Source organism: Clinocottus analis, unplaced genomic scaffold (genome assembly GCF_023055335.1).
Source record: "Clinocottus analis isolate CAN_PGR_092001 unplaced genomic scaffold, fCliAna1.0.p SCAF_3, whole genome shotgun sequence".
Classification (NCBI taxonomy): Eukaryota; Metazoa; Chordata; class Actinopteri; order Perciformes; family Cottidae; genus Clinocottus; species Clinocottus analis.
Window position 1 is genome coordinate 5,818,724 of NW_027176042.1, and position 25,329 is coordinate 5,844,052.

Consider the following 25,329-nt stretch of genomic DNA (forward strand, 5'->3'; position numbering starts at 1 on the left):
ATTTAACAGAGGTAGATGTAAAATGACGGCTCCGAGGCAATGATGTCTCATTTCATTAAATGCCTGTTGTCTCCTCCTCCACCTGCATCTCAGGTAAGAGGGGCTAAGACAGGATAAGAGGAGACAAAGGAAAGGAATCAATAATGCGCAAAGAGGAAAGGCTCCTTGTGTCTCCTGTTTCCCAGTGATGCCCTGTCTCCTTCTCTCTTGATGATTTGTGGGTGCTTAACCCTAACCCTAACCCTGCCTACAATAGATGCTATCAGACGTCGTGAAATGAAGGCAATTGGATATGACGAGTGGCACAGCTGCATCAGTTGTCTATTGTTTTAAACTACAGCTGAATTTGGTTATCTCCATCAGATGAGTATTGCAGTGTACAACCTATATGTTTTGTATTCATTCAATTAATTTGCAGTTCTTATGAAGCTTACTGCAAGTCTGTATGATGTGATGTTGTCATGATGGGTTCTGTCAGTCTGTGGATGAACACATTCTAGGAATAGAATAACAATCCCATGATGTTACACATTCGCCCCGGACTAACCTCCAAAGTTCATAATAATGCCACCATTGTGTTATGTGTGAAGACCAGTATGACGTTTCTTAAATATGCACTAATTAATACACAGTATTACTGATGTGCTCATTGGTATAATTAGTTTTGAATCATTTATCTTGATGTTTATGGGAGAGCGTTGGCGGCTAAACTGACTTGTTTTAGGCATGTGTTGAAGACTATTATTTTTTTCTGTTGAGCTAATGTAATTCCATTTTAGCCCACCTGCATAATCAACTAGTGACACTGACTGAAAAGTGAGAGCTGCAGTGGCCTCCATTATTTATCCGCACAGCTGCTTGTTGTGACAGTTTTTTTTTGCTTTTGTTTTAATCAGGAGCTGAACTATGCTACAGTGATGCCTGCTATGTTCATGAAGTATACCTTGATTATCAGAGTACATTTAGCTGTTAAATCTTCTGTACTTACTAATTAAAATATACTTATTATCATTACTTTTACTTATTAGGCGCTGGATGCTTTCATCACTGGATCTAATTTAAGTAAGGTTTTCATAATTAGCAAGTCTTTGTGATTTGAAATGGAATCTAAAGTTATTCATAAAGTGTGTACTATACATTTGTAGTAAAGTATTATTATTTAAGGTTATTCTGAAATGTTGTATGTTTTATATATTAGCAGATTAGGTCCAAATTGAACTTTAAGGATGTCACAGAGACGCGTCAACATGCTGCCACTCATGGTTATTGATTTGGATCTTGTCCGGGAGTCGGAATTTGACGACCTGATCAATGGCTTTTCTTCACAAAAGTCCAGAAAGCAACTGGTGGTTGATATTTTTTTTCACCAAAGATATATAGCCCTGTACTAAATGTTATGTCCATTTATGTATTCTTTCACGGTTTGTTGTTCTTGGTTTTATTCAAATTATGGTGTGTGTTTTCACCCTGAAGGATATATGCTGTGGCTTCGGAAGGTTCCTAACAGGGTGAAATGAACCGGAAGTACATCATCTAAATGGCAGCCATTATGATAAGAGCTGTTTGAATTATCTAAATGCCACAGAAAGGGGCTTCCGTGCTTCCTTTCTTAGCTCCTTCAGCATAGGAAACACCAGACCATCCTTTACACAATTCCTCGTGGCGGCAACATTTAAAGTGATGCACCATTTGGCCGTCCATGAAAAAAACAATATCGTTCTCCTGAACAGTTTTAATATTGTTTCATTATATATGTTTTTATTTACTTCAAATATGAAAACAACTAAAATCAATGTAAATGAACAAACAACATAACATCTCAATAACAATAAACATCTGTAAAACAACTTTTCACAAGCTAAATATAACTAAACAGTTCAATCTACATTAATGCACAAAGGAACTATTAATATTGAACGGTTTCATAGATATTGCATGAGTAAATGAGTGAAGCAACCTCTCACAGAAAAAGCTCTTTATACAGCCTGCATGCAACAGACTAATACACTTCATGAGGTCATGTTTCAGTTGCGCTTTTTGTAGTCTTTCGTTGTAGTTTCGCTATGGCATACCTACGTCAGTCACTTACGTAGTTCAGTTAAAGTGTAGTTGGATTAAAAGCGCCAGTTGTCTTTTTCTAACTAATCATGAATTCTCCTTCACATGTTTCCTTGACATTCATGGTTTTACATTCGAGGAAAAGTGGTTCGGAGTGGACGGGTAGGAGGTAACCTTTTATCATACCGGAGTCCATGTTCCTTCTGCTTTAAATGTGCGCGTGCGGTAGCGGCGTAAAGGGGGACGAAGCTCGCGCGCATTCTACGTACGTCTCCTACGCAGCAGCGGAGCAGCGCGGAACGCTCGCGGATACTGTGAGAGAAACACCAACAAAAAAAGAAAAAAAACGTGTTCTTTCCGTTAGCCTGCTAGCGACAAACCACCCGTCATTTAGCCAGTCGGGTAGGACAATAACTGACCGTCTCTGCTCACTATATTAATCTCTTGCAGCTGCTCGGTGACCAGCAATATTCCGCTCTCGCTGACAGGTGAGACACATCGCTAGTGGCTCGTTTCTGTCCTCTAAAGCAGTTGCAGACCGTCTCAAACGTTAGCCGTGGTGACGATTCTGTCTTTGACGCTGAAATGTCCCGATGGCCAAATCATAACACACGTTCGGAGGTTGTTTGTGTGTGTGTGTGTGTGTGTGTGTGTGTGTGTGTGTGTGTGTGTGTGTGTGTGTGTGTGTGTGTGTGTTCGCGCGCGCGCGTGTGTGTCAGTTCACACGCTTCCTTGTGAGATTGCGTCTGTGAAAACGTACACAAGCCAGCTGCGCATGCGCGAGATATTGGACTCTTGATTCATGATAGTTTACTGTCTCCAATTCTTGCTTGTGCAGTGATGTTGCTGGAATGCAAAAAGTTGCTTGATTAAATCATTAAAAAAAAAATCTTATTTCTAAACATGTAGGAGTGTCCTGAGAATTGCGGTGAATATTTACAGTAGTTGCATGTGCATGATTTTTATATTTTTTTTACTTCCTCTCCAGATGACAGTTGCAATGCCTGAAAAACATGGCCCACAAAGAAGATGATGGGAAAGGGAGGTGAGCACCACAAACAAACAGTGTGACAGTTTCACGAATGCTTATTAAGCCACAGGGGAAATCACTTCATGTGAGTCAGGCAGCAGGTTTTTTTCATCATGTATTTCTTTTCTGATGTTATATTTGCAGTGCCCACCGCACTGAACTGCACGCCAGCATCCCTCGGACACGCCTGCCCATTGTGTACCACCCAGACTACAACATCACCTTCATGGGTCTTGAAAAGCTCCATCCATTTGATGCGGGGAAGTGGGGGAAAGTCATTCGCTTCTTGAAAGGTAACCAGAGAGAGAGGCGGTTTTACTGACTTACATTAAACACCATTATACAAACTTGTCATTCATGTATACATTGATCCAAATGGTTTGTTCTGTAGATTTATTGACAGTTAATGACAGAAGACTAAAATGAACTGCTCTCAAGTTCTGTTTGCGGTGAGATTGTGTGACAGTTTAGTGTTATTATTGTTATCATTCATTTAGACGTAAAGACTTGAATCACACAATGTCAATCTGTGAATTCTGTTATTAAGCCAATAGTAGATATGTAATTATATTGACCATCCAGCCATAATTATAGAACTAATGTTTAATCAGTGCTTGTTCTGCTTTCATATATGGTTGTTGCTCAATGATTAAAACATCTGATGTGTTTGGCTTTATTGACCTATTCGTGTTTTTAAAAAACATTTTTTGTAATGCTTTTTGATAAGGATTCCTTAAATGTGGCTATTTGCAGGATACTGCAGTTACAGTTCACAATATACATTTCAGTGCCCTCTGGTGTAATGGAAATCCAATAGTTATTGTGAGTTACAGATTAGAATGAAAAAACTTACAGACCAAATATATACACACATCAACACAAGCCATGTAAAACCGATGTTATGGTTTTATTGTGGATCTGATTTCTGTTAGTGGGAGTATTGTACATGTAAGTGTGTCCTACATTCATAGATGAAAAACTGTGAGCATATTGTAAGAGGAGGAAGAAGAGGGAAAAAATACATCATACAGATAAATAGGTACATTTATTATAATGTCAGTGAGTATGCTAACTAAACTGCTTCAATAAATAAAAGTAATAATGCATAATAATAATATAATAATAATAAAGTACAAAAAGATGTATCTCTATTCACACTGCAGGTATTAATTTAATACATCTGAATCAGATGAAATCAGATTTTTGAATTTGTCTAGACACATTTTATAAATGTCGTAAACACCAGATCCTAGTGCAAACTAGTCACGTTCATTCATTTATAAATTTAAATGTGTGAGCGGAGGACAACAAGAGAGGGACATTTCTAAGGAGAGCTTTTTGTGGCGTGTAAGAGCCGCGTGATGGGAATGGCTTCACAGCATAGAATTGTGAAGAAAATTGAGCTAGAGTCGCATTAAATCCAATATGGCTGTTCAGAGGGCTATTTCTGATTTATGTTTGCATGTTCTTCCCGTGTTTGGGTTTCTTCCGGGTCTCCTGGCTTCCTCCCACAGTCTTCCTCTCTCAATTTGCAACATTAAGTTTTGAAAATTGTTTTGCGCAAAAGTTGTAACAGCTCAGACTCTACCTACTTGACTCCTGATCAAACAATGCCTTTGTCTCAGAGGAGCAGTTCGTCACTGACGGGAACATCGTGGAAGCCCGTGAGGCGACTGAAGAAGATCTGCTGGTGGTGCATACCAAACGCTACCTCAACAGATTAAAGGTTTAAATCCATCTCGATTTTCAAATTGATTTGTTGTTAAAATAAAATGTTACTGTATGTTATGGCATCGACGTGATTTAAAGAGTTTGTTGTCTGGGATTTTCTCCGCTGAATGTTTCCTCTATTTGACTTTTTTTCCCCCTTTTTATGTTGCAATGCATAACAGAGCAGAGAGTTCTCATCAAAAATGCAACGGATTATCTCAAAAGGGAGTTAGCCCTCCATTCAAATCAATCATGTCAAGCATATTCAGACGGGTAACTCTCTGGGTCAACAAGAACTTTTGCACTTTTAAAGGAACAGCATACATACTAACGAGTGTGTTTTCTTAACTGTGTAATCAACGGAAAATAAAAGTGTTTCTACAGTAGCCCAGAATGGACAAACCAAACACTGGCTCTAAATTCGAGCCTGTTTTTTTGGATCAGTCACTGTCGTCACTGTTTGGATCAGTCACTGTAGTGCCTGCTTGGCACACAGTAGAAGTTTCAGTTCTGCAACCTCACTGCCAGTTCTTACACACTGCAGATTTTTAATTTCTGGATCAGGATGCTTCATTTTTCAGTGGGTTTGGGACGCCATTGGCCACACAGTCAGTGATAAAGAAATGCTGTGATGTGGTTGTAAATATCTCATAAAGGAGTGTCTGCTGCAGGAGGCGTGAATATATCTTGGTGGGCTCAGAGAGGTACCTGTTCTGTACTGTGGGGTGAATTAGCATTCTTCTGTGCTGGCCTGTTTCCATGTGCAAGTCGAGGCTCAAGACTAAGCCCACCGGCAGCATTGTTGAGTCTTTCTTTAGTCAGCTCGGGTACACCTTTTATATCCAAACCCTGGCGGGCACACATTGAAACCCTCTCTTGGGCTGTCTGGGCTTTTCAGTCAACCGAGGTCCATGTGTGGCTTTGTTTTCCTGACAATCGAGTCCTAGCACAGATAAAAAATGTCTATGTATATCCTGTGTCAAATTCTTTTTCTTTTCCAGTGGTCTCTGGTGGTGGCAACGATCACAGAAATCCCACCTCTGATGTGTCTGCCTAATTTCCTGGTGCAGCGGAAAGTATTGAGGCCTTTGCGGACACAGACTGGAGGAACAATAATGGTAGGTTTCATTTCCTTTTAATGTCTCTTCATGTCTGCAGCTTGTAATATGAACATATTTAACCATCGTCCTGGTCTTTTTCCTCATTTGTCATAGGAAGTCATTGAGATGATGTTATGTAGTGTATCACTATCAAATACAGACATGATCCTCATAACATTAGATGTTTTCCTATAAATACAGCATTTGAAAGCCTTAACACAGATTTCAATTTATTAAATATTTACAGAAGAACTATAACTCAATATCTCATCATATTCTTTAACCTCCTGCTTGTTATCAATACCTGCTGTTTTGTGTGAGAGAATACAACCTGGCTAACCCTTGTCTCGACACCAATGATCTTCATAGCAAAACACACTTCATTCTTTATCAAAAAAGCAAGTGTAAATGAATGAATGTATCTGGCTAGAAGTCTGTCTACCGGCGTAGCAGCGACTGAGTTGCAGAGAGGTACAGCAGAGAGTGTACGTAGCACAAAGGACAACAAGTGTGTGTGTGCAGTGAACACTTGTAAAGGGAGAAATGACCATTTAAAAACCTGCAAAATCTTTCTTTTGTTGAAACTCCACAACCACTTATTGTGACTAGAAATGAACAAAAAGGACCTTCCAAGATTATTGCTGAGACTGGGTATGATATGATCCTAACGCAAATCAGAAGGACGGGTGGAGGTGAGGATCACAAAAAGGTTTTCTTTTTGGAGAAATGTGGTAAGTATTGGTTAGTTTAAAAAAAAAAAAAAAGGTTAGGGAAAGCTTTTGAGTATTTCCCAGTGACGTAAAAGCGGCCATACTCAGCTAGCAGTGGTGAGACAACATGCTTTTGGAGAGGTCATCCAGTCACGTAAATGTTCTTAAGTGTTGTCATGTCAGAGAAGAGGAAGGGAAAGTTCAATGCTGTCAAAACATGTGTGAGGTGTCATGACTGAGTCAAGAGAGGTGGTTGAAGGGAGAACAGATGTAAGCCAAGGATGTAGCCCTGAGGTACGCCAAGGGAGAGATTACATAAAGTACTTAAAAAATAAAGTGGAACTGCATATGTAGTGGATTTTAATCCTGTTATTGTGCAAATAGTATCAAACGCACATTTTAACACAGTAGCTTGAGTTTATCTCCAATAGAAAACAGAAAATGATTGTGTTTTCCTTATTTGGTCAGAGCCAATGTGATCCCTCAAATGATCTGAATTGGTGGAGTATTTGCCGAGGGTTAGTTTCTCCCGTTTGACTGATCTCGTCCTCTTTGTGCGGTTTACTTTGTTTTCAGCAAAGCAAAACGAAAAACTAAAACCCTTCTCTGCAAATCTCATTATGCAAAAAGGCAGAAGAAGGAACAAGTAAAATAGAAGGGAAGCTAATGTGATAGACGCACGGCTACAGACTTGAATGTGCACCAGCTCATCAGTGTTATGCAAATAAGGCACATTGTATGATATTCTGTTCCTATATTTGATGTATTTAAAATGGCATCCAGGTCTTTTCACCTAACGAGAGATGAGACAGTTGATGGAGTCGTGTGGATGCAATTAGAGCTCTAATGTAAGATATTCCTGGTGCTGTTACTGCTTAAGCTGAGAGCTAGGGCCATAAGTGTACCATACATGATTGAGTGTGTTAAATCCCCCTCTCCCCCAGACATCCTATACACACTGAATACATACAAATACACCATATCTAATTACATTTTGGCCGTGCAATTCCCAAGATTGCCTTTTTTTGTGAGGTGTAGCCGATAAGCATCAGTGCTTTCTAAAGAGGATGAGCCAAGGGTCAACCGGCCAAAAATGACCTCTACCTCATACTTAGCCATGCACATTAGAATTAAGGCTGATCAACCTGTGAAACAAACACCGCCTGTCTCTTTTTTCCACTGCAAGAGAAGTCACTCGGGAAAAGTTACCAAACACTGTTATTCTACCGGTAATTGTGTGCTCCAGCAGCTCCACTTACATCATTATATATTAAGCTAACTTCCCTTTATTCTCCCCAAAACTGTACAGTAAAATAACTTTAGATTGACATGTTCATTGGTGGTGAGTCGGAATTGTGGACAATACAATCTCAGGAGCCTGATTTAACTGCTACTTTACCATAGATTGTACGTAATGTCACCCATTGGTTTGTTGACGGCCGGTTTGAAGCTAAGTTTGTCATTTTTGCCTAACACCATCTTGGTCTTTCAAACTTTAAGTGGTGGAACAGACATGTTTTGAACATGTTTTGGTGATCAAAATGTTACAATTATGAAGTGAAAACACAGCATGAAAGGATGGAAGTTCTCATGGGAAAATACAAACAAATCTCAGACTGGACAATGCTTCGGTAGAGACCTGTCAATCACAAGATAGACCTGCCCTAGAGCCTACTCTGTTTTATGGTCTGTTTGACTCTAAAATGGAACATCATTTACAAAATGAACACTGTGCTGTATTGAAGATGACTTAAAACTTGAGATTGAGACAAGTTTACAATATTTACTGAGGGAATAAATCAAGAGAGAAGTTTTTTAACTGAAATATTACATCTTCCACAGGCAGCAAAACTGGCTGTCGACCGAGGATGGGCTGTAAATATAGGTAAGTGAGTATATGTAGTGTATAGACACACTTAATACATAAATGAGCAAATCCCTCTGCACTCTACCAGTATATATTTGACGCAAACATTTTACTGTCAGAGTTAATTTATATACTACAACTTTTTTGCTAATTACATATGTGATGGAATGTAATTGCTGCCTGGATTAAGTTACGTTTTTTCACTCAATACAATACGCTGTTCTCTTATAAAGTCGACGTATACGCATATACCACATCATGAAGAAGTAATATTTTTTATTTGGTCATTAGAACGTGTTCAACGTTCAAGTTGTTTATGTTTCGTGACAACAGCCAGTATCACTGGTGTTTGAGTAAACACTTTGAGGATATATTAGATGTGAAATTGCATTAATAACTAAACTGTCCAACTTGGATTTTAAAAGTCCGACGCAAGGCTGCAACCTTTTCGTCCAGATACATCACCAAATTTTACTCTTGAGTTTGAGAACAGTTATACCACATTTCCAACTGCCATCAGTAGCCGAGCTGATCGAGTAGGACCTCTTTGGCTTAAAAAAAGAAGAAAAAACAAGCGAGGGTCATCTTTTTTAATATTTGTGCCAACAGGGGAACAAAAAAAAAAGCTGCATCAGACTTTTCCTTTGCACCTCCTGCTTACTCAGCTTCTTCGCACCTTCTGTTGATGAATCATGGGGTGGGGGATTGTTCTGCATAAATAAACTATAAAGATTTAAAAAGGCTATTCAAATGTGTCTGACATTTGCATATTGTGTGCCTCAACACTACGAGGACATGGAGGTTGAGGCTGTCTATGAAGGCCAGCCAATGAATGGTAATCATACTTCACCCGTCGCCTTCCTGGCCTTTATTAGTATTCTACTCTTTCCTGTGGTTTAATGAACATGAGCATAGCAGGGCAGAGGGGAGTATAACTCTTAACCTGAATGAATGGTTATCATACCAATATTTTATCAACCCCATCCCTGCTCTGAACATCGCCTCTCTTCAAGCTTTTTAGTAGCATTTAAGCGGCCACATTCTGCTGTGAATACACCCATTGTCATACCACTGGGGAACAGCGGCAATTTTCATAAGCCGCAATAAACTCAATAACAGCCCTGGGACCAATTACAGTCGTTTTGGAATAAAAGACTCCGTTAGATGTGCACTGACCGGCTCGGTTCGTCTAATGGCCCTGACATTGAGCCGGTGGAATTCCTGTTTCCCAGGAGGAGGTTTCCACCACTGCTCCAGCGACAGAGGAGGGGGCTTTTGTGCCTATGCCGACATCACTCTGGCCATCAAGGTAAGACTGTTGCCCGTCTATGCATAATGTTGGCTCATTGGAAGCCTTCACTCAAACGCTGTCTAGTGTCTACACCAGGGGTGGGCAATTATTATTTTTTTTGCAAACAGGTGCAGTGGAGGACTTGATTAATTGTACTGTTCTCACTGCTTTATCCAAAACCGCCTTTAATTCCGCAGGCATCGTCTTTTTGGCCAGTGTAAGCTATTGTATTGTGTTTCTGGGGCTTTTATTTTGAAGGAGGAAAACGGAAGACGAGATGGTGAAAAAGGGAAGACGTTAATAAAGAAGTTGCCGGCTTAGCTGACGAACGATCGTGTTATTATTTTTATTAGTACCACACAGTATAGCAAAAAGAACCTTCTGTTACACTCGGAAATGAATAACACGTAACTTATATCATAAATATTTTCATATTAATTTGAAACTTTTCAAAATTGAAAATTAAAAATGTTATATTTATTTATAAATGACCTCTCACGGCCCACCTACAGCCCACTGGTGGGCCGCAGCCCACAGTTTGGAAGTCGTTGATGTAAGGTTTGGGTTTTACTTTAGATTCACTTTGGAAGAATCAGGTCTGTGAGTGTGTCATTTTCAAACAGAAGGTAGACATTTTGTCATTCATCTTTCAGTTTCTGTTCGAGAGAGTGGAAGGCATCTCAAGGGCTACCATCATCGATCTGGATGCTCATCAGGTGAGCCAACACCATTGCCTCTTTCTCTCCACGTCAATGTGCATCGCTGCCTAGAAGCTGACATTGATAAAAAGATAACCTAACCCCCTTATACCCCCCCCTCTTTTTTTTTTACAACGACACAAATCAATGAAGCTCCCTTGCGGGCCAAATTGGCCTTTACTGTCATATTCAATGGAATGCATCTGAAAAGACCTCCACTGGCCAACCGCTAAGTGCTTGCCGGCTTTTGATAATATTGGACTATCCATGGGGTGTCTGCAGTAATGTCAGCTACTTGTTTGTCTGGGATCTGGGATTGTTTACACTGTGATGTGCTTTTCAAACAGGAACTTTTACTATTTAATACATTTTTCGGTATACCCAGTAGATCCATCACATTTTATCATCATTTGTGCATGATTGGACACGGTCTTATGGACCAATGGGACTATCTCCCATTAACTTTAAGTAAAAAAAAAGATGTCTTGATAAAAAAAATATTAAATCCAAATCCTGAAAAATCTTTGGAAATGAACTAAAACCTTTCACAAAAATGGAAATCTTTATCAAAATAATTTTGAGCTGTGCTACGATACAAAAAGATAAAACAAAAATACAAAACAAGTGTTTCATCCTTTTTGCTACCAATTGAGGATCTTAAAATGTCATCATTGGTCTTTCCTTGACTGGTCCAGTCATCTGGACCATTTCTCATGCTGTATTGATGGAGGAAACTGTGACTTGTTCAACATTGCAGATGATTTACTGGGAGCTAAGCTTCTGTTTTAGTTCAAGTTGTCTGGAACTATAAATTTTGAATTGTCACAAAGTATGTTTTTGCTGGTTGTTATAACTTGAGTTGGATTTAAAAAATGGGATGAGGGTTGCATTTGCAGAAAGCCTCTGGCACTGCATCAGAACTAAACCAGGAAAAGGCTCATAACCAGGATACTCATGTCCATGTTAACACACACATTGATGAAGTATCAAGTTAATGTCTGTATTCCAGGTATACAGCTGTATTCTTTTTGAGCTATAACTCATTGGTAATGATGTACCTTTACATATTGACACAAGCAGGGGATCAATACAGCTGCGAAGTAAATAATTCATGAAGCACAAAGAGCAAATCTGCATAGAGATGGGCCTGAAGTGCCCCTCTCAGCAAATAATTGGGCACGAGAGAAATATTGGGGCTATGTAGTTAAATCTGAATTACAGCCCTGAAACATAACACTTAAAGTTATCTTGTCCTCATATGAATTAAGATTATGGCCCAGACAGCTGTGTTGCTGATTCAACCAGTCAGCAACAAAACAATAATGATACATCTTTTGCTTCAATTTCTGACAAGCTAGGCTGGAGCCCTGCCGTGAAGGCATATTCCTGTCTGTCTTTTGTGAGCAGTGTAGCGAGTGTATGATGAGGCACCCGGAGGAGAATTTTACGAGTCAAATACATTTTTACCTCCACCTTGAAAGAACATGTTACCCGTCACCTAAATAAAGATAAACAGTGATAGTTGACCTTTCCATAATGACACAAATATCCATACTACAATTTTACTATATATTTTTAGAAGAGTTCTGAAGACCTGGAGTTTTTTTTTTAGTTTTGTACAGTGAAACAACACCTTACCTGCACTTACGGCGTGCTTCCCAGTTCATCAGGGAAAGAATATATTGTAGGAAGTTGTGTTGGATGCCGTGACAACCATTGCCAATGAATTATTTAGTCTCATCCCCTTTAGAGCACAAGGCTGTCGGTTGACACTGTCACCGTGATGTAGAGTTTGAGAATCCCATGGAGAGTTTTCCTCTATTACCGAAAATCGGCTGCTGTGGCCGGGTGTATGCAATGCATCCTGGTACATGTCGGTGGTGTTGGCACAGCTCCGAGGGCTGGAGAACTTTGCTTTCTTTGTCAATATAGTGTGGCCTTAGAAATGAATGCTTCAATTAACTACACTTACCACCAGCACTGATTGGATGTCCACATTTCCTCTTTTTTTTTTAAAGTCATTCAGTCTGTGCTACTCACTGTCATGGATGACAAGGCTGGTGAAAATCACTGTACACCCGAGCTCGTTCGCTCCACTCAGCCTCAGCCAATCAGCTTGTAGCTCCGTCACTGCGAGCTAAACACAAAGTCACGACTGTTTGCTGTTCTGGCTCCTCGATGGTGGAATGAGCTCCACGTTGACATCAGGACAGCAGAAAGTCTCTACATCTTCCGTCGCAAACTAAAAACTCATCTCTTTCGACTACACCTTGAATAAAGACAGTAGCAGTGGCACTTTAGCAGCACTTAGATGGCTCTTACTGATAGCACTTTGTAGTTTGACTTTATTGAAGAAATTATACTCTCCTGATTCTTGTTGTTCTGAGTTTATACTCACAGTTGGATGCACTTATTGTAAGTCGCTTTAGATAAAACCGTCAGCTAAATGACATGTAATGTAATGAATGATTCCTATGTGAAGGGTCTTTGAGTATTCAGAAAAGGCGCTATATCAATTCAAACCATTAATTATTATTATATGTTGAAATCCACTTCAACAAATGAACAATCTACAGTGTGAAAAGTCATCCTAAAGTTAAAAAAAAGTGGTAGGTATGAATGTGTTTTTCTACTCCTATCATCTGTTAGCATATATCTGTGTAAAATAATGAATTGTGATAATACATTGCTATTAAGGTATATGTGTAGAATGTAGAAGTAGCTGTTGATCATCACTCGCTGGTCATCTGGTAATGGACATTTTGTAAAAACATCCTTTCTGTTCTTAAATGAAAAAGAAAATGTTACATGTTTTTGGTGTGATCCAGTCCTGCCAGTTCTTAAAATGTTTTGTTAAGTACTGATATATAGTTCAATCATGTAATAGCGTACATATGTTAGAACTTGGTAAGAACTTGGCCTGTTTGAAGGCTTTTGGCTGACGTTAACAAATGGCAGTGAAACAACAATCTTTCATTTTACAGTATGTGGGGGAGAGGATAAGACTAATAAGACTGCAGGCAGCAGGAGCTCAGGCAGCATATGGGCTGATTTATAGTCTCAGGCTCTTAGAGGTGGAGCAGAGCGTGTTGATTTAGTCATTGTCTCGAGTCAGTCGGTATGAGCCTTCAGTGCAGTATGAATTTGTTAGTTCATCCATGCAGTACACTAAAACCAACACAATACCAGTAGTCTATACTCTCTATATGGACTAGAGACATACCGGTGTTCTGGTCTTCCTACATACTGTGATTCAGCAGTCCGATGGAAACAATTCAGAATCCGATCCAAAGTCAGAGAAATTGGCAACGGCCATTCTCGACGTATGCTTCAGGTAAATACTGCTATTTATATCACTTGACCACATAATGCTATCTTAGTATTTGCTTTACATATAAAATGACATACAGAGCCCAGTGGAGATAAGGCTCCATACCATATCTTAAAAAAAAAGTACACGACGATGATCATTATCATTGGTGCCCCCTTCAAATTCTCCAAAAGCCAACTTAACAAGCTTATGTATGAGTAGTTGGTGTGTAGCCGTTAGTGTGTAGAGAAGTACCGACCTTGTGGGACCGCTTGTGGACCCCGTTCTGTGCACTAGTAAGAACTATTTTCTCATAGAATTCAACACAATTAGATGCAACCAGCGGAAGAGCCTTCGGTTGCATTTGTATATCTTGACATTTGTGTACACAAGAAGCTTTTCGTAAGCAAAAAATGGTCTGGTCTGGCAAGTCAAAGTAAAAATCTTAACCCAAAAGTTTAATATTTATTTAGATTGCACTCGCACCCAAATGCACAAATCGCTGTACGCATTTATATTATACTGCCACTTGGGCTTGATCCTAAGCTCAAACCAAATTGTCCTGCTCGTCCCATACAGCCTCCTTTTCATCCAATAATACTACAAGACTTGGCACAATGCCTCGTCTCCTCCTGACAGCAGACACTTTGGCTGACAAAAAAAAAAGGACAGGAGATGGGAATGATGGAGTTGCTATGACTTCTTTTACAACTATTTTTTTAACGCGTAATACCTGACTAGAAAGTTTATCTCTGAACTATATTGAAATTTGAGTGTTGTGTTTCCGCTCTGTCGCAGGGAAACGGACACGAGCGTGATTTCCTGGACGACGGGCGAGTGTACATCATGGATGTGTATAATCGTAACATATATCCTGGGGATGGTTATGCCAAGAGTGAGTGATCGGACCATCAGATTTCTTTACTTGCAATCTAACCTTCATGTTCCTAAAAAGAGCTAACTTTTGCACACCAGGATGCCGACAGGTACGTAGGAGAATACCACGGGTAGAAAGTCCCGCACTTTCTTCTTCCGTTGCATTTAGAGCTATTTAGTGATTGTTTCAGTACATCAACCTTCATCAGGTTACTTTCAAAGTACAAGACAGTGTGTGGGATTTTTTGTTCTATATTATCTAACCTTTGTATTCGTAGTTGTATCTGGTTTGAAGGACAGTTCCCATATCAAAAATTTATATTTTTCCTCTTACCTTTATTCAATCTAGATAGTTTTAATGTGAGTTCCCGATTGTTGGGTCTATCTGCTGTCGAGCCTGCCTTCTCAACATAAAGGTACACACGATAATTGTGTCTTTTAGAAAAATGTACTCGACACCTCGGAGTAAAATCATTAAAACAGGAACATTTATTCGTTGCAAGCAAGGAGCAGAGTCAGAAGTACAAGGTGATAGACAAATTGCATATTCAAGTCTGCTTAAAGATCTCTCAAAGAACCACTTCTTAAATACACATCATGACCCACTAACAGAAACCCTCATGACGTCTTCGGCCTAACCGTGAACCTTTCCCCTCGTCATCCCATTCAGTGGTTTGCAAGAAATGCTCATGTGATAACAAAGGAACTGCACGTTCTTTCAGACAGAAACCTACAGATTCCCCAGTCTCATTGCTATCAGGAGACATGCTGAGTTTGTGTGTAAGATTAAACCGAGACAGTTAAATGAGAAGTTTGAATATAACAGTGAAACAGTAACTGATTAAGCGTAAATAAGTTTTTCTTCCAACAGTGTCGGAACTATTTTTTTTCATCGTGAACCCATTGGTTTGTGGACTGAAGCTTTGAAGCCTTGAGTTCGGTGATTTGGCCATCGTCATCTTGACTTTCTGCAACCAATGAATGCAAGTCCCCATATTTTGACTGCGGAGGAGTGACCGTGCAGTTGGCGTATACGGCTCCCGTGATTGGCAGTGACCTGTTAATCACAGAAAGCCCGCCTTAAATTGGACCATCATTTACAAAATAAACATTGCGCTGTGTTGAAGAAGACCTGAAGAAGCGATTGAGACCATAAATTCATATTTACAATGTTTACTGAGAATATCAATGATTCAAGATTCAAGATATTTTTAATGTTGCATGCAAATATAGCAGAGTGTACAATGAGAAGCTTATTTTGCTGAGTCCTCCTAACAAACAGAATTACAGTAAAAAGGTAAATAAATAAATAAAATAAGTCCCAACATAGAGTAACACTATTGCACCAAAATAAGGCACAAAAATGTAATGACAATATTGCACAATCAGTGTATAAAGTGCACCATGCATTGCTACAAATGTACAAGTATGGTTGTTGCGGGTAGAAACCCTTTGTCAGTCTCGTGGTTCTGGACTTCAGACTCCTTTAGCGTTTGCCTGGTGGCAGGAGCAAGAAGAGTCTGTGTTGGGGTTGTGTTGTGTCCCTGATGATGCGGCGTGCTCTCCTGGTTACTGTGGTGGAGTAAAAGTCTTGGAGAGACGGGAAGGCTGCTCCTGAGATGTAGTCAGAAGGCTACGTACAGTCATTTTCTCATAGACTTCTATGCAACCAGACTTTAGAAAGAATGCAGGTTTAAGACTCTCGTTCACCAGTAGATGCACGCTTCCCTCTGTTGTTCAGTAGAAAGAAAACAGTTCCTTAACTGCTCACCCAGTTTGTGGATTATTATATAGAACAGTCATGATTTCTGGAGAGAGACATTGCTTTTTTTGTGCTTTGAGCACCACAAGCCAAAAGCTATCTTGTTCTATTTCATTAAGAGAGAAGGCAGACGTCTCTACTGCAGAGATGTGACACCACAACAATCTAGACTGATGAATAGCACTACAGGTAAAAGGAAGGATATACATTTTTGATTTTGGGGCACTTAGTGTGTCAAGTAGTCTGGTGTCAAAATCAGCTCCACACTGCTTGTGATGTCTGGTCGGAGGTGTGGAGGGAGCCCCCTCCTCCAGTTTCAGCCCCTAGATGTCACTCAGTGCCATTTTAATTGTGCCGTGTTTTCCCTCTGCACTACCTTAGCTCTACCAGCACAGTCACAACACTATAATCACGACGTTTACGCACACTAATCTGTCAATACATTACAACTGGTCTGACAGCAACTACAAGTTACAATTACGCCCCGATTCTACCAACGCTCTGATGTCACGTTTCAAAAACTCTCCTCTGTCCTTCGGCTATCTCACTCTATTACATTTTATAATTGTCTCTACTTCTTAATAAAGTGACATAAAATGTACATCCTGGCTTGTTTAAGATAAACAAAAGGGTTTAAAACTCTGTTCTTCTTCATATTTTTCCTACATTTCCTTTTTCAAGGACCAAAGCTTATACTTTTTGGACACTTTTTTTCCCTTTTCTTTCAAGTCTTCTTGTAAAAACTACCCATAAATCTTCTTTACATGCTATTGCGTTGCTCTTTCCTGCTTTGGCAGCTTAACGCTGTTTGAATTTTGAAACATTTGGTCTCCTAATTAACCTTTTTCATCATTTGCCATTAATAATTGAAAATGCACATATTAATTAAGTAAAGCGCTGCTGCAGATTTACACAGCTGGGCGTTCTATAGATAGAGAAACCCAATTACCTACCTGAACATAACATAAGAATTCCCCTTGCGGAAATGTACTTAATAAGCTTTTATTCAGCCTGATGCATAAAATATTACAGTTATTATGAGCCTTTAGTACATATGAAGGTGTTTGTGACGTCTCCGTTTCTCCGTATCTCCAGGAGCCATAAAGAGGAAGGTGGAGCTGGACTGGGGCACCGAGGACTTGGAGTACCTCCAGAAAGTAGAGCTCCACACCGAGGGGGCGCTGAACGAGGTCCGCCCTGACATCCTGGTCTACAACGCGGGCACGGACATCTTGGATGGGGATCCCCTCGGAGGACTCTCCATATCACCACAGGTGCTGCACCAGTACACTTCACTCAGAATGTTAAAGTCAAGCATATTATTTAACCGATAGTCATAAGACTTGAACGGTAAATAACCCGTACATTTAGTGACTGCAGAACAGGTTAGTTCTGACAACAGACTCCAGTCTGACCGGTGTTGTCTCAAATAGTCTGCCCACCTAAACGATGTGACGGATGTGAACCTGATGTGAAGTGCACCGAAGCTAACGTTAGCTCAGCTGCTGGAAAGAGTTGCTCGGTTGGGCATAAATCCTGCAAGACGAACAATATCGTCGCATTACACTCAGAGCATGAGGAAGAAATTATCTGTAAGGATGAATGTAGACTAAACGGTTCCTATTCTTTATCTACAGTGCTGCAGTGGCAGGAGAAACATCTGCATGAGCCAAATCTGGATTTATTACTTTCTGTGTATAGATAAACCCTACCAGCGATGCTGCAAATTCCAGAGAATAATTGGAGAAAATAAGGCAGAACTGCAGAATGCGTGAATGGGGACGGTACACTGGTGTATGTTGCAGAGCTCATTTGTGATTTGGGGCTGGTATATGGCCTGAAATTGAATTCAAAATGAAAAAAAAACTCCTCTAGGTGCCGCTTCAGTAATTTTTATTTAAATGATTGAACATGTGTCTCTGTCATGCTAATTAATGTTAGAAATCCGTCAAATGTACTGACAAATTGCTCCATAATCAATGAGATTTTGGACACAAGCTGTTCCCCCTTTCTATCCCTTTGACAAACAAGGATGTTTGTTTCGTTCATGAGAGGTTTGTTGCTCCACAGTGAAGCGGTGAGACAAATGATTTGCTACTGGCTATTTAACATCGTTGGGCTGGTGGAATCCTTTTATGACCTGTTTGATATTGATAATAAACTAAACACAGGACCGGTATACTGAATTTTACCACAAGAAGGAGCAGCTTGTCACTTAAATGAGAATGGCTGGTCAGCGCACCTTGAGTGAGTCGGAGCTGAAGTTGTGGCTAGCATCGATGCTAATCTCGTTCACTAAAATCAGCTGGTGGCAACCAAGCCACTAATGTTACAGGTCGCAGTGTTCCGAATCCCTTTTTTGCGAAGGCGTGACCCGCCCTACTCTGCTTCTGATTGGCTAACCCTGAACAATCGCACTACTAATGCAGAATTTAACCAGTTGGGTTAAATGCGGAACGTTTTTAACATACTCTCTACTGGTTGAGTCTTTTTTAAAACAGCATGATGTTAATGTATTAAATTGGGGTACAATTTTTGTAAAATACACCATAAAACAGTATGCTTAAGAGCGGGCTTGAAAGATAGGTCGCAACCAGAGACGTATATGGCGTCTCTACATCACACCTTCACATTTCAAATAGGTTCACTTCCATTCACTGGTTGCAAAAAGGCACAGGCAACACAGGTTGCTGATGTAGGCTACTTTTTTTTTAAAATTGCCAGCACACATCATGATGATGACAAATGGTTCAGCCAGTTTCCAGGAATTCAAACGACCGGGAAAAGAACAGAAATGCACCCATCTGTACCCGTATAGACTGACAGATCAGCTCTCCTCTTGTCCCTCTCTGCCAGGGCATCGTGAAGAGAGACGAGATCTTGTTCAGGGCTGCGAGGCGACGGGGCATCCCCATACTCATGGTGACGTCCGGGGGTTACCAGAAGAGAACCGCCCGCATCATCGCCGACTCCATCCTCAATTTACACCGGCAGGGCTTGATTGGAGCAGAGGCCCTGGAGGGGGAGGGGTCATCATTATCATCATCGTTGGTGACCAGCTTGATGCGCAGCTCTGGATCCGTTGGCTCAACATTCACTGCTGTCTGACACGCTGGAATCCGTTAACACACACATCCACAGCTGTGACAGTTAAAGGCACTGAAATACCTTCAGCTTGAGCAGTTACTTATTTATTTGAGGGTTTTGAAGGGGGGTAGCTAACCCAGCACTTGTTTGCACATTTACACAAACTAAAGTTAGCCTTGTTAACTTTCTCAATTTTTTTATGTGTTTGTTGGAAATCACTCAAAGGGAATAACGCTTCAAAGACTAAAGATCCTACTGAAACAATGATACTCTCCTGATTACAGCCAAGTTCACCAGTTCCTGTACGGCATAAAAAGAGATGTTTAAATTTTTATCAGTTGGAGAAGGGTGGGTTTTTTATGTTTAATGGATGTTCGCACAGCGTTTTAGGGAAATATTCTGTCATCTCAGGAAATATAATAATGTCATTTGTGAAAGACGTGATACATTACTAATCCATGAAATTGTGAAGAGGTTTGATGTTCTTACAGATACGTGGGAAAGCATGTTAATTATCCTCATATTCTGAGTTAATGAATCTTAGAGGTGAAACACAAGATGATTGCACATGAAAACTAATCTGATGGTGATATTTAACGCGCTTACAGAAGATGTCTTCTTCATTCCTTATTGGCATCCTGCTTTATTACTTCAAGTGTAAATTGGTGTTTTTCTTCTCGATGATATTATGATCATAATAGAGTTAACAGTGTGTCATTAATGGGTTCAGCTAATGAGTTTTTGTGCTTGAATCCACTCAATCTCTGCAGCTCATGTTTAAATGGAGTCCGATGAGATTATTTTTCCAAAAGGTACTAAATTGTTTTGTCTCTTAACCGTGAACAAATTTGAAAACCTGAATCGTGACTTTCAGCGCTCAGGTCTCCAGATCAAAGTCCAAACACTGGAACGTGTTCACTAGATATTGAGTCGGCCTGTACGGTGGAGTTTGACTTCTTATTGCTTTGCCAAAGTCAGACTAATGATGTTTACACACGCAGTAAGTCGTGTTAAAGAAGACAAAAATAGATCTTTCAAAAACTGTCGGATCAACATGATTATTGCAACACTAAGCCATTTTAGTTTGATATTCTACGAAATATTTTTAACTGTTATAATTTAATTAAGATATTAGCACAACTCATGTTGCCTTTGTTTCGCAGCTGAAAGGACTGTTAATTAAATGAGTATCCTGTTCCTTGGTGTTATTTCTGATTTGGTCATTGTTTTGCTCATAAAAATAGGAGGCAAGATTTAGAATTGAGATCTCATACTTTCCTACATTCCTGCATTGCTCTAAAGGTGCCTTCATGAATCAAAGCAATAGGATAATAACAAACATGATCGTTGGCAACTTCCAGGAACGCTCTTAAAGGGCCAGTGTGTAGGCGATGGCGGCATCTAGCGGTGAGGCGACAGATTGCAACCTCCTGAAACTTGAGAATACCATGAAAACAGATGAGAGAGCCCTATGTTGGGCCAGTTTTAGTTTTGTCCGTTCTGGGCTACTGTAGAAACATGGCGGCCAAGCTCCATTAAGAGGACCCGCTCTGCGTGATGTTTTAAAACAGCTCATTCTAAGCTTACAAAAATACTGTATAAAAAATACAGTACTGATACATTCTGCTATGGAAAACTATGATTCTTAGTTTCAAGTTATTATACACTAAAGAAAACACACTTTGTCATATTATATTCAATATCTGCCAGTAGATGCCTGTACATACTATGAACCATGTTCCTTTAATTCTACATATTTTTTTGATCTTTGTTGAAAACGTTACCTGCTCCAAGCAACTGCTACCGCAACTTCTGTGTTGACTGAAAATGACGATGCAGAACAGAGAATGAAGTGAGTCTGATTGTCAAGCTCAAATAACTCTTTCAACTAAGTATATTTATGTCCGTTTTTGACAACTTTGACAACTCATAAAGGCACACTCTGTCTGTGCTATTCTTTATGATGACGACCCAGTCGAAGACACCATCATAATCTTGAGGGAGAACCTCAGTAGAGGAACAGAAGTTTATACCAACAAATTGTCACTACCAATTTGACAAATTCCAGTTTCTTCTGGTATTCGTCAGTGGTCCTATGAATCAAACCATGAAACTCTATCTTCCCCTCGCATCCTTTTTGGACATCAGTTTCTGTCCGGTTCACTCAATTTGTTTGGTTTTCTTGGTTAGGTTCAGGTTAAAATGTTTTTTGTTTGTTTTTTTGTAAAAAAAAAAAAAGGGAAGCTTATAACATAATTAGCTTAAGAAAAGTACTTAAAAAGAAAAAAGTCAATGTTGACTTGTTTTTACACGGGACACAGACAATGGTTTCCTGGGTGAAAGTCCTGTCTTTGTTTGACCATTCAAACTTCAGCTCACACCCTCCATTTGTGGACTTTCTTGCTCTTAATACAAGGTCAGTTGCTTTGACCATCTAATAATAACAACGTATAAGTTTACATTGGAATTGAAAAAAGTGCCTTGTGCCTGCATCAAACGTTCAGGGCCACGGACCGAGTCGCCGTGTGTTTGTCGAGTCGGGATTGTGAACAGTTCGGTCGCACACATGTTCACACTTTGGACAGTACGACAAGATGTGCACTGCTCGGTGTTAAAGATGTGGAATGCAAAGAGAAATGTAGACATCCGATGTGTCGTGCAGCGCGGACTACTTGTCGGTAAAGCACAGGAAGAATAGTTAGACGAGGCAAAGCTGTTGACCAAACTAGTCGTTAATGTTGCTTTTAAAGTTGTATTAATAAAAATCCTTCATTGCATTTGATGTGTTTTGCAGCTGGCAGGTGCCATTCTGGATTGCTGTTCAAAAAAGTTGCATAAGTTCAAGAGTAGGGGCATCACTCAAAGGATTAAAAGGCCCTTCTTTGAAGAGCATGGAAAGCAATGTTTGGGTGCTCATCCAGGACGCTGATTGGACACGTTCATAATGAAACTGTGAAGTGGGGGAAGGCGCATTAGGTGTCAGTGCTAATTAGCTACAGTCTTTGATCTGGCGCGCTGCTTTTGAATCCAGCTGATAGTGTCTACCTTTTTAATTAGGACTCCGAATATATCACTTATTGTATGCGGGGCCTGCCCTCGCGATCCCAGATTCCAGCTCATCAGCTGCTTTCTGTCCGGCGTTTTCAGTTGGTTGAACGCTGCATGCCAAAATCAACACACTCGGCAAGAAAACATCTACTGTAAGTCATGTCATTTAGTTCCCCTCATGGCTCCGGTTTTCAGGTCATTTTGTTGGCTTGCCTATAAGTAGAGACCACTGCTCACATAAGAGGGCAGCGCCATGCATGGAATGATGAAAGTCATCTAAGTCGATCCTAAATGATTCAGAGATTTGGTTCTGGTGTAGGTTAACTACCATCTACCATGCACCATAAATAAGAATGTCGGACCCTATGAAGGTCCTTTAATATTGCAGCTGACTATATCATATTTTTCCCCCCATCAATACATGACGCCATATTGTGTTTCTTTGTAATCAATTAACTAAAGTTACCATATTTGAAATGCGTATTAGTGATGTAGTCTACTGATCTAGAGGCAGTGACCTGTCAATCACAGTAAGCCCGCCCTAAAGAATACAGTGCTTGCTGGTCTGTTTGACTCTAAAATGGACCATAATTTACTCAATGAACATCATGCGGTGTTGAAGAAGACTTGAAACTAGAGATTGAGACATACACTCATGCTCACAATGTTTTCTGAGGAATACACCAAGAGAGAAGAAGAGTAAACTACTCAACACAACACAGGTTGGAGTTCAATAGTTTGGTGTGACGTCCTTCTTTTTGAAACCACAGATGAAGTTCAACTTTTACATGTTGAACTTCACAATGACCACTTAGATGGAGGTATTCTGTTGAACAGAAAGAAGAGCATTGGCAACGTTGACATTTAAAGTGTGACTTACACTTTCAATCAGGTAAATTGCAAACTTGATTACATTTTAAGAAAAGTATCACATTATTGGGTGTTACAGGGGGTGGTAATTACACATTTGACATTTGTGTTTGCGTTTCGCCCGGCTCCTCTCATTATATTGTTCTTTCAGGTAACTGTACCATGCAATAAGATCAAACGTTAAAATACACCAAATAAATACAAAAGGAATAGTGCCATTGTTTTTTAGGCAATACAAAAAGAAATTTCAGTTACACAGTCCGGGCTGTTCTCCTCCAGCATTCTTAGCCATATCTATGGAAAATAATACAATACCACTAACATGTGGAGGTAATCAAAGAAATATAATTTGTTATCCACGTGATCATGAACAATCTATGAAGCAGGTTTGAGGTCCATAAAGGCACACAGGGTGGCCAGCATGGAAGCTGGATGGGTCTGACAAACAATGATCTTTAACCATCTTTTGAAACCAGAAGTCAACAACGAATGTTTTCTTAACTTGTGTACTTCAGTAACAGCCTTTCCCTCGTTATTTTAACTCAAACAATGATATTTTTCTTAACTAGTTTTGTTACGTAAACCTAATCAAGTATTTCAGAACAAAAGCTTGAAAAAGAGGGGTAACTGTGTTGTACATTAACATACAAACCATTGTATTATTATACGTTACATAGCTTCATATACACATTCTCTGGTTAGTTTAGTTGTACTTCATTTTAACAGGAAGTTATATTGAAACTTAGTCTTTATTGATACATTGTTCTTGTCAGTTTTGTCCTCCAATCTCTCTGATTACGGAAATATGAGCCCTTGAAAACACATGCATCTTAGCATCACAGCAATAAACTATATGCAGTATTCTACGGACACAGTATGGGGAATGAACACAAGCTAAAAATATACCACAAGCCAAAGTCAGGTCATTTCACTGAGAGGTGCTCCAGACAGAAATATAATGGGTTTTTCTGAAGTTCTCTCCAGACTTTCCAGCCCAGCGGAGAGCTCATGCCTCCCCTCACTTCAGAGGCAGACCATCTCACCGAACACAGGCATTACCATAACTAGCTATTTATAGATGACTTCCTCTTCAGCCGCCAATATAGGGAAGATTACAGAGCCACCCGATCCACAGGATCTACACGTAACATTTTGCCCGTCAGTGCCAGTAGTGTGAATTCAGATTGCTCTATTACAAAGGAGATAGCATTCAGACCTGTTTTATGGGCACAGTATTGAGCACGCTGAGGTCAGATGAGATCCCACTGTACTGCTCCCTGTGTGAATTGGTGTATTGCTAAACTAAAAGTAAAAAAGGTATGCATTTTCTTCCCTTGTTAAATCCTTGCTGATACACAAAGTGAGATTTTGTTGATCCAACTATTTTTGTAGAACGTGAGACATGAATATGAATGGGTGGGAAATATGTGGGGAAGTAAATTGATTAAGGACAAATATTATGAGCTCTATGATTGCTTATTTCATGCAGATTAGTGGCCTATATGTAAATGTGTTCTGTATGCCCTAATGAAAATGATACACCCGTATAATTATATACATGGTTAGGCCGACATAATTAAACTTTAACAACATGAAGTTAGGTTGAATTCATTTGTTGCGAGTGGCTGTTCACTTATATACAGGATTGGCACAAGGGAGCTTGACATGAAGTGAAGTTGTAGTGAAGTGTTCAACAGACTCGTACAACTATGTACACGCCATACATATTGCTGTTAATATAACAACCAGAAGAAGTGAATAAGACCCCTGACATACTTGAACTTCCTGACGTGGGGGAGTATCTCAATCCCAGAGGGTGCGATTCACCAATCTTTCATTCAGAAAAACCATGGCCTGAGACTTGAAGGTACTGACTCGCCCCAATGCGTGCCAACGGTCACCTTCTGAAGAA

General features: G+C 39.9%; 1 protein-coding gene across 1 annotated transcript; it reads left to right on the forward strand.

Moving 5' to 3' along the window:
- The first annotated feature begins 2,348 nt into the window (after positions 1 to 2,348).
- On the forward strand, positions 2,349 to 19,585 carry hdac11 (histone deacetylase 11). Its single transcript, XM_068595233.1, has 11 exons — positions 2,349 to 2,546; positions 3,047 to 3,103; positions 3,233 to 3,381; positions 4,714 to 4,814; positions 5,800 to 5,916; positions 8,451 to 8,493; positions 9,708 to 9,784; positions 10,420 to 10,482; positions 14,573 to 14,669; positions 17,508 to 17,686; positions 19,269 to 19,585. Exons 2-11 carry the CDS (start codon positions 3,072 to 3,074, stop codon positions 19,518 to 19,520), a joined length of 1,110 nt encoding a protein of 369 aa, XP_068451334.1. The 5' UTR covers positions 2,349 to 2,546; positions 3,047 to 3,071; the 3' UTR covers positions 19,521 to 19,585.
- Positions 19,586 to 25,329: the final 5,744 nt, after the last annotated feature.

Coding starts and splice junctions, on each gene's coding strand:
- hdac11 (XM_068595233.1), top strand. CDS start 3,072: ATGGCCCACAAAGAAGATGATGGGAAAGGGAG. Junction 3,104..3,232: donor GAAGATGATGGGAAAGGGAG/GTGAGCACCACA, acceptor TTATATTTGCAG/TGCCCACCGCACTGAACTGC. Junction 8,494..9,707: donor AGGATGGGCTGTAAATATAG/GTAAGTGAGTAT, acceptor CCTGTTTCCCAG/GAGGAGGTTTCCACCACTGC.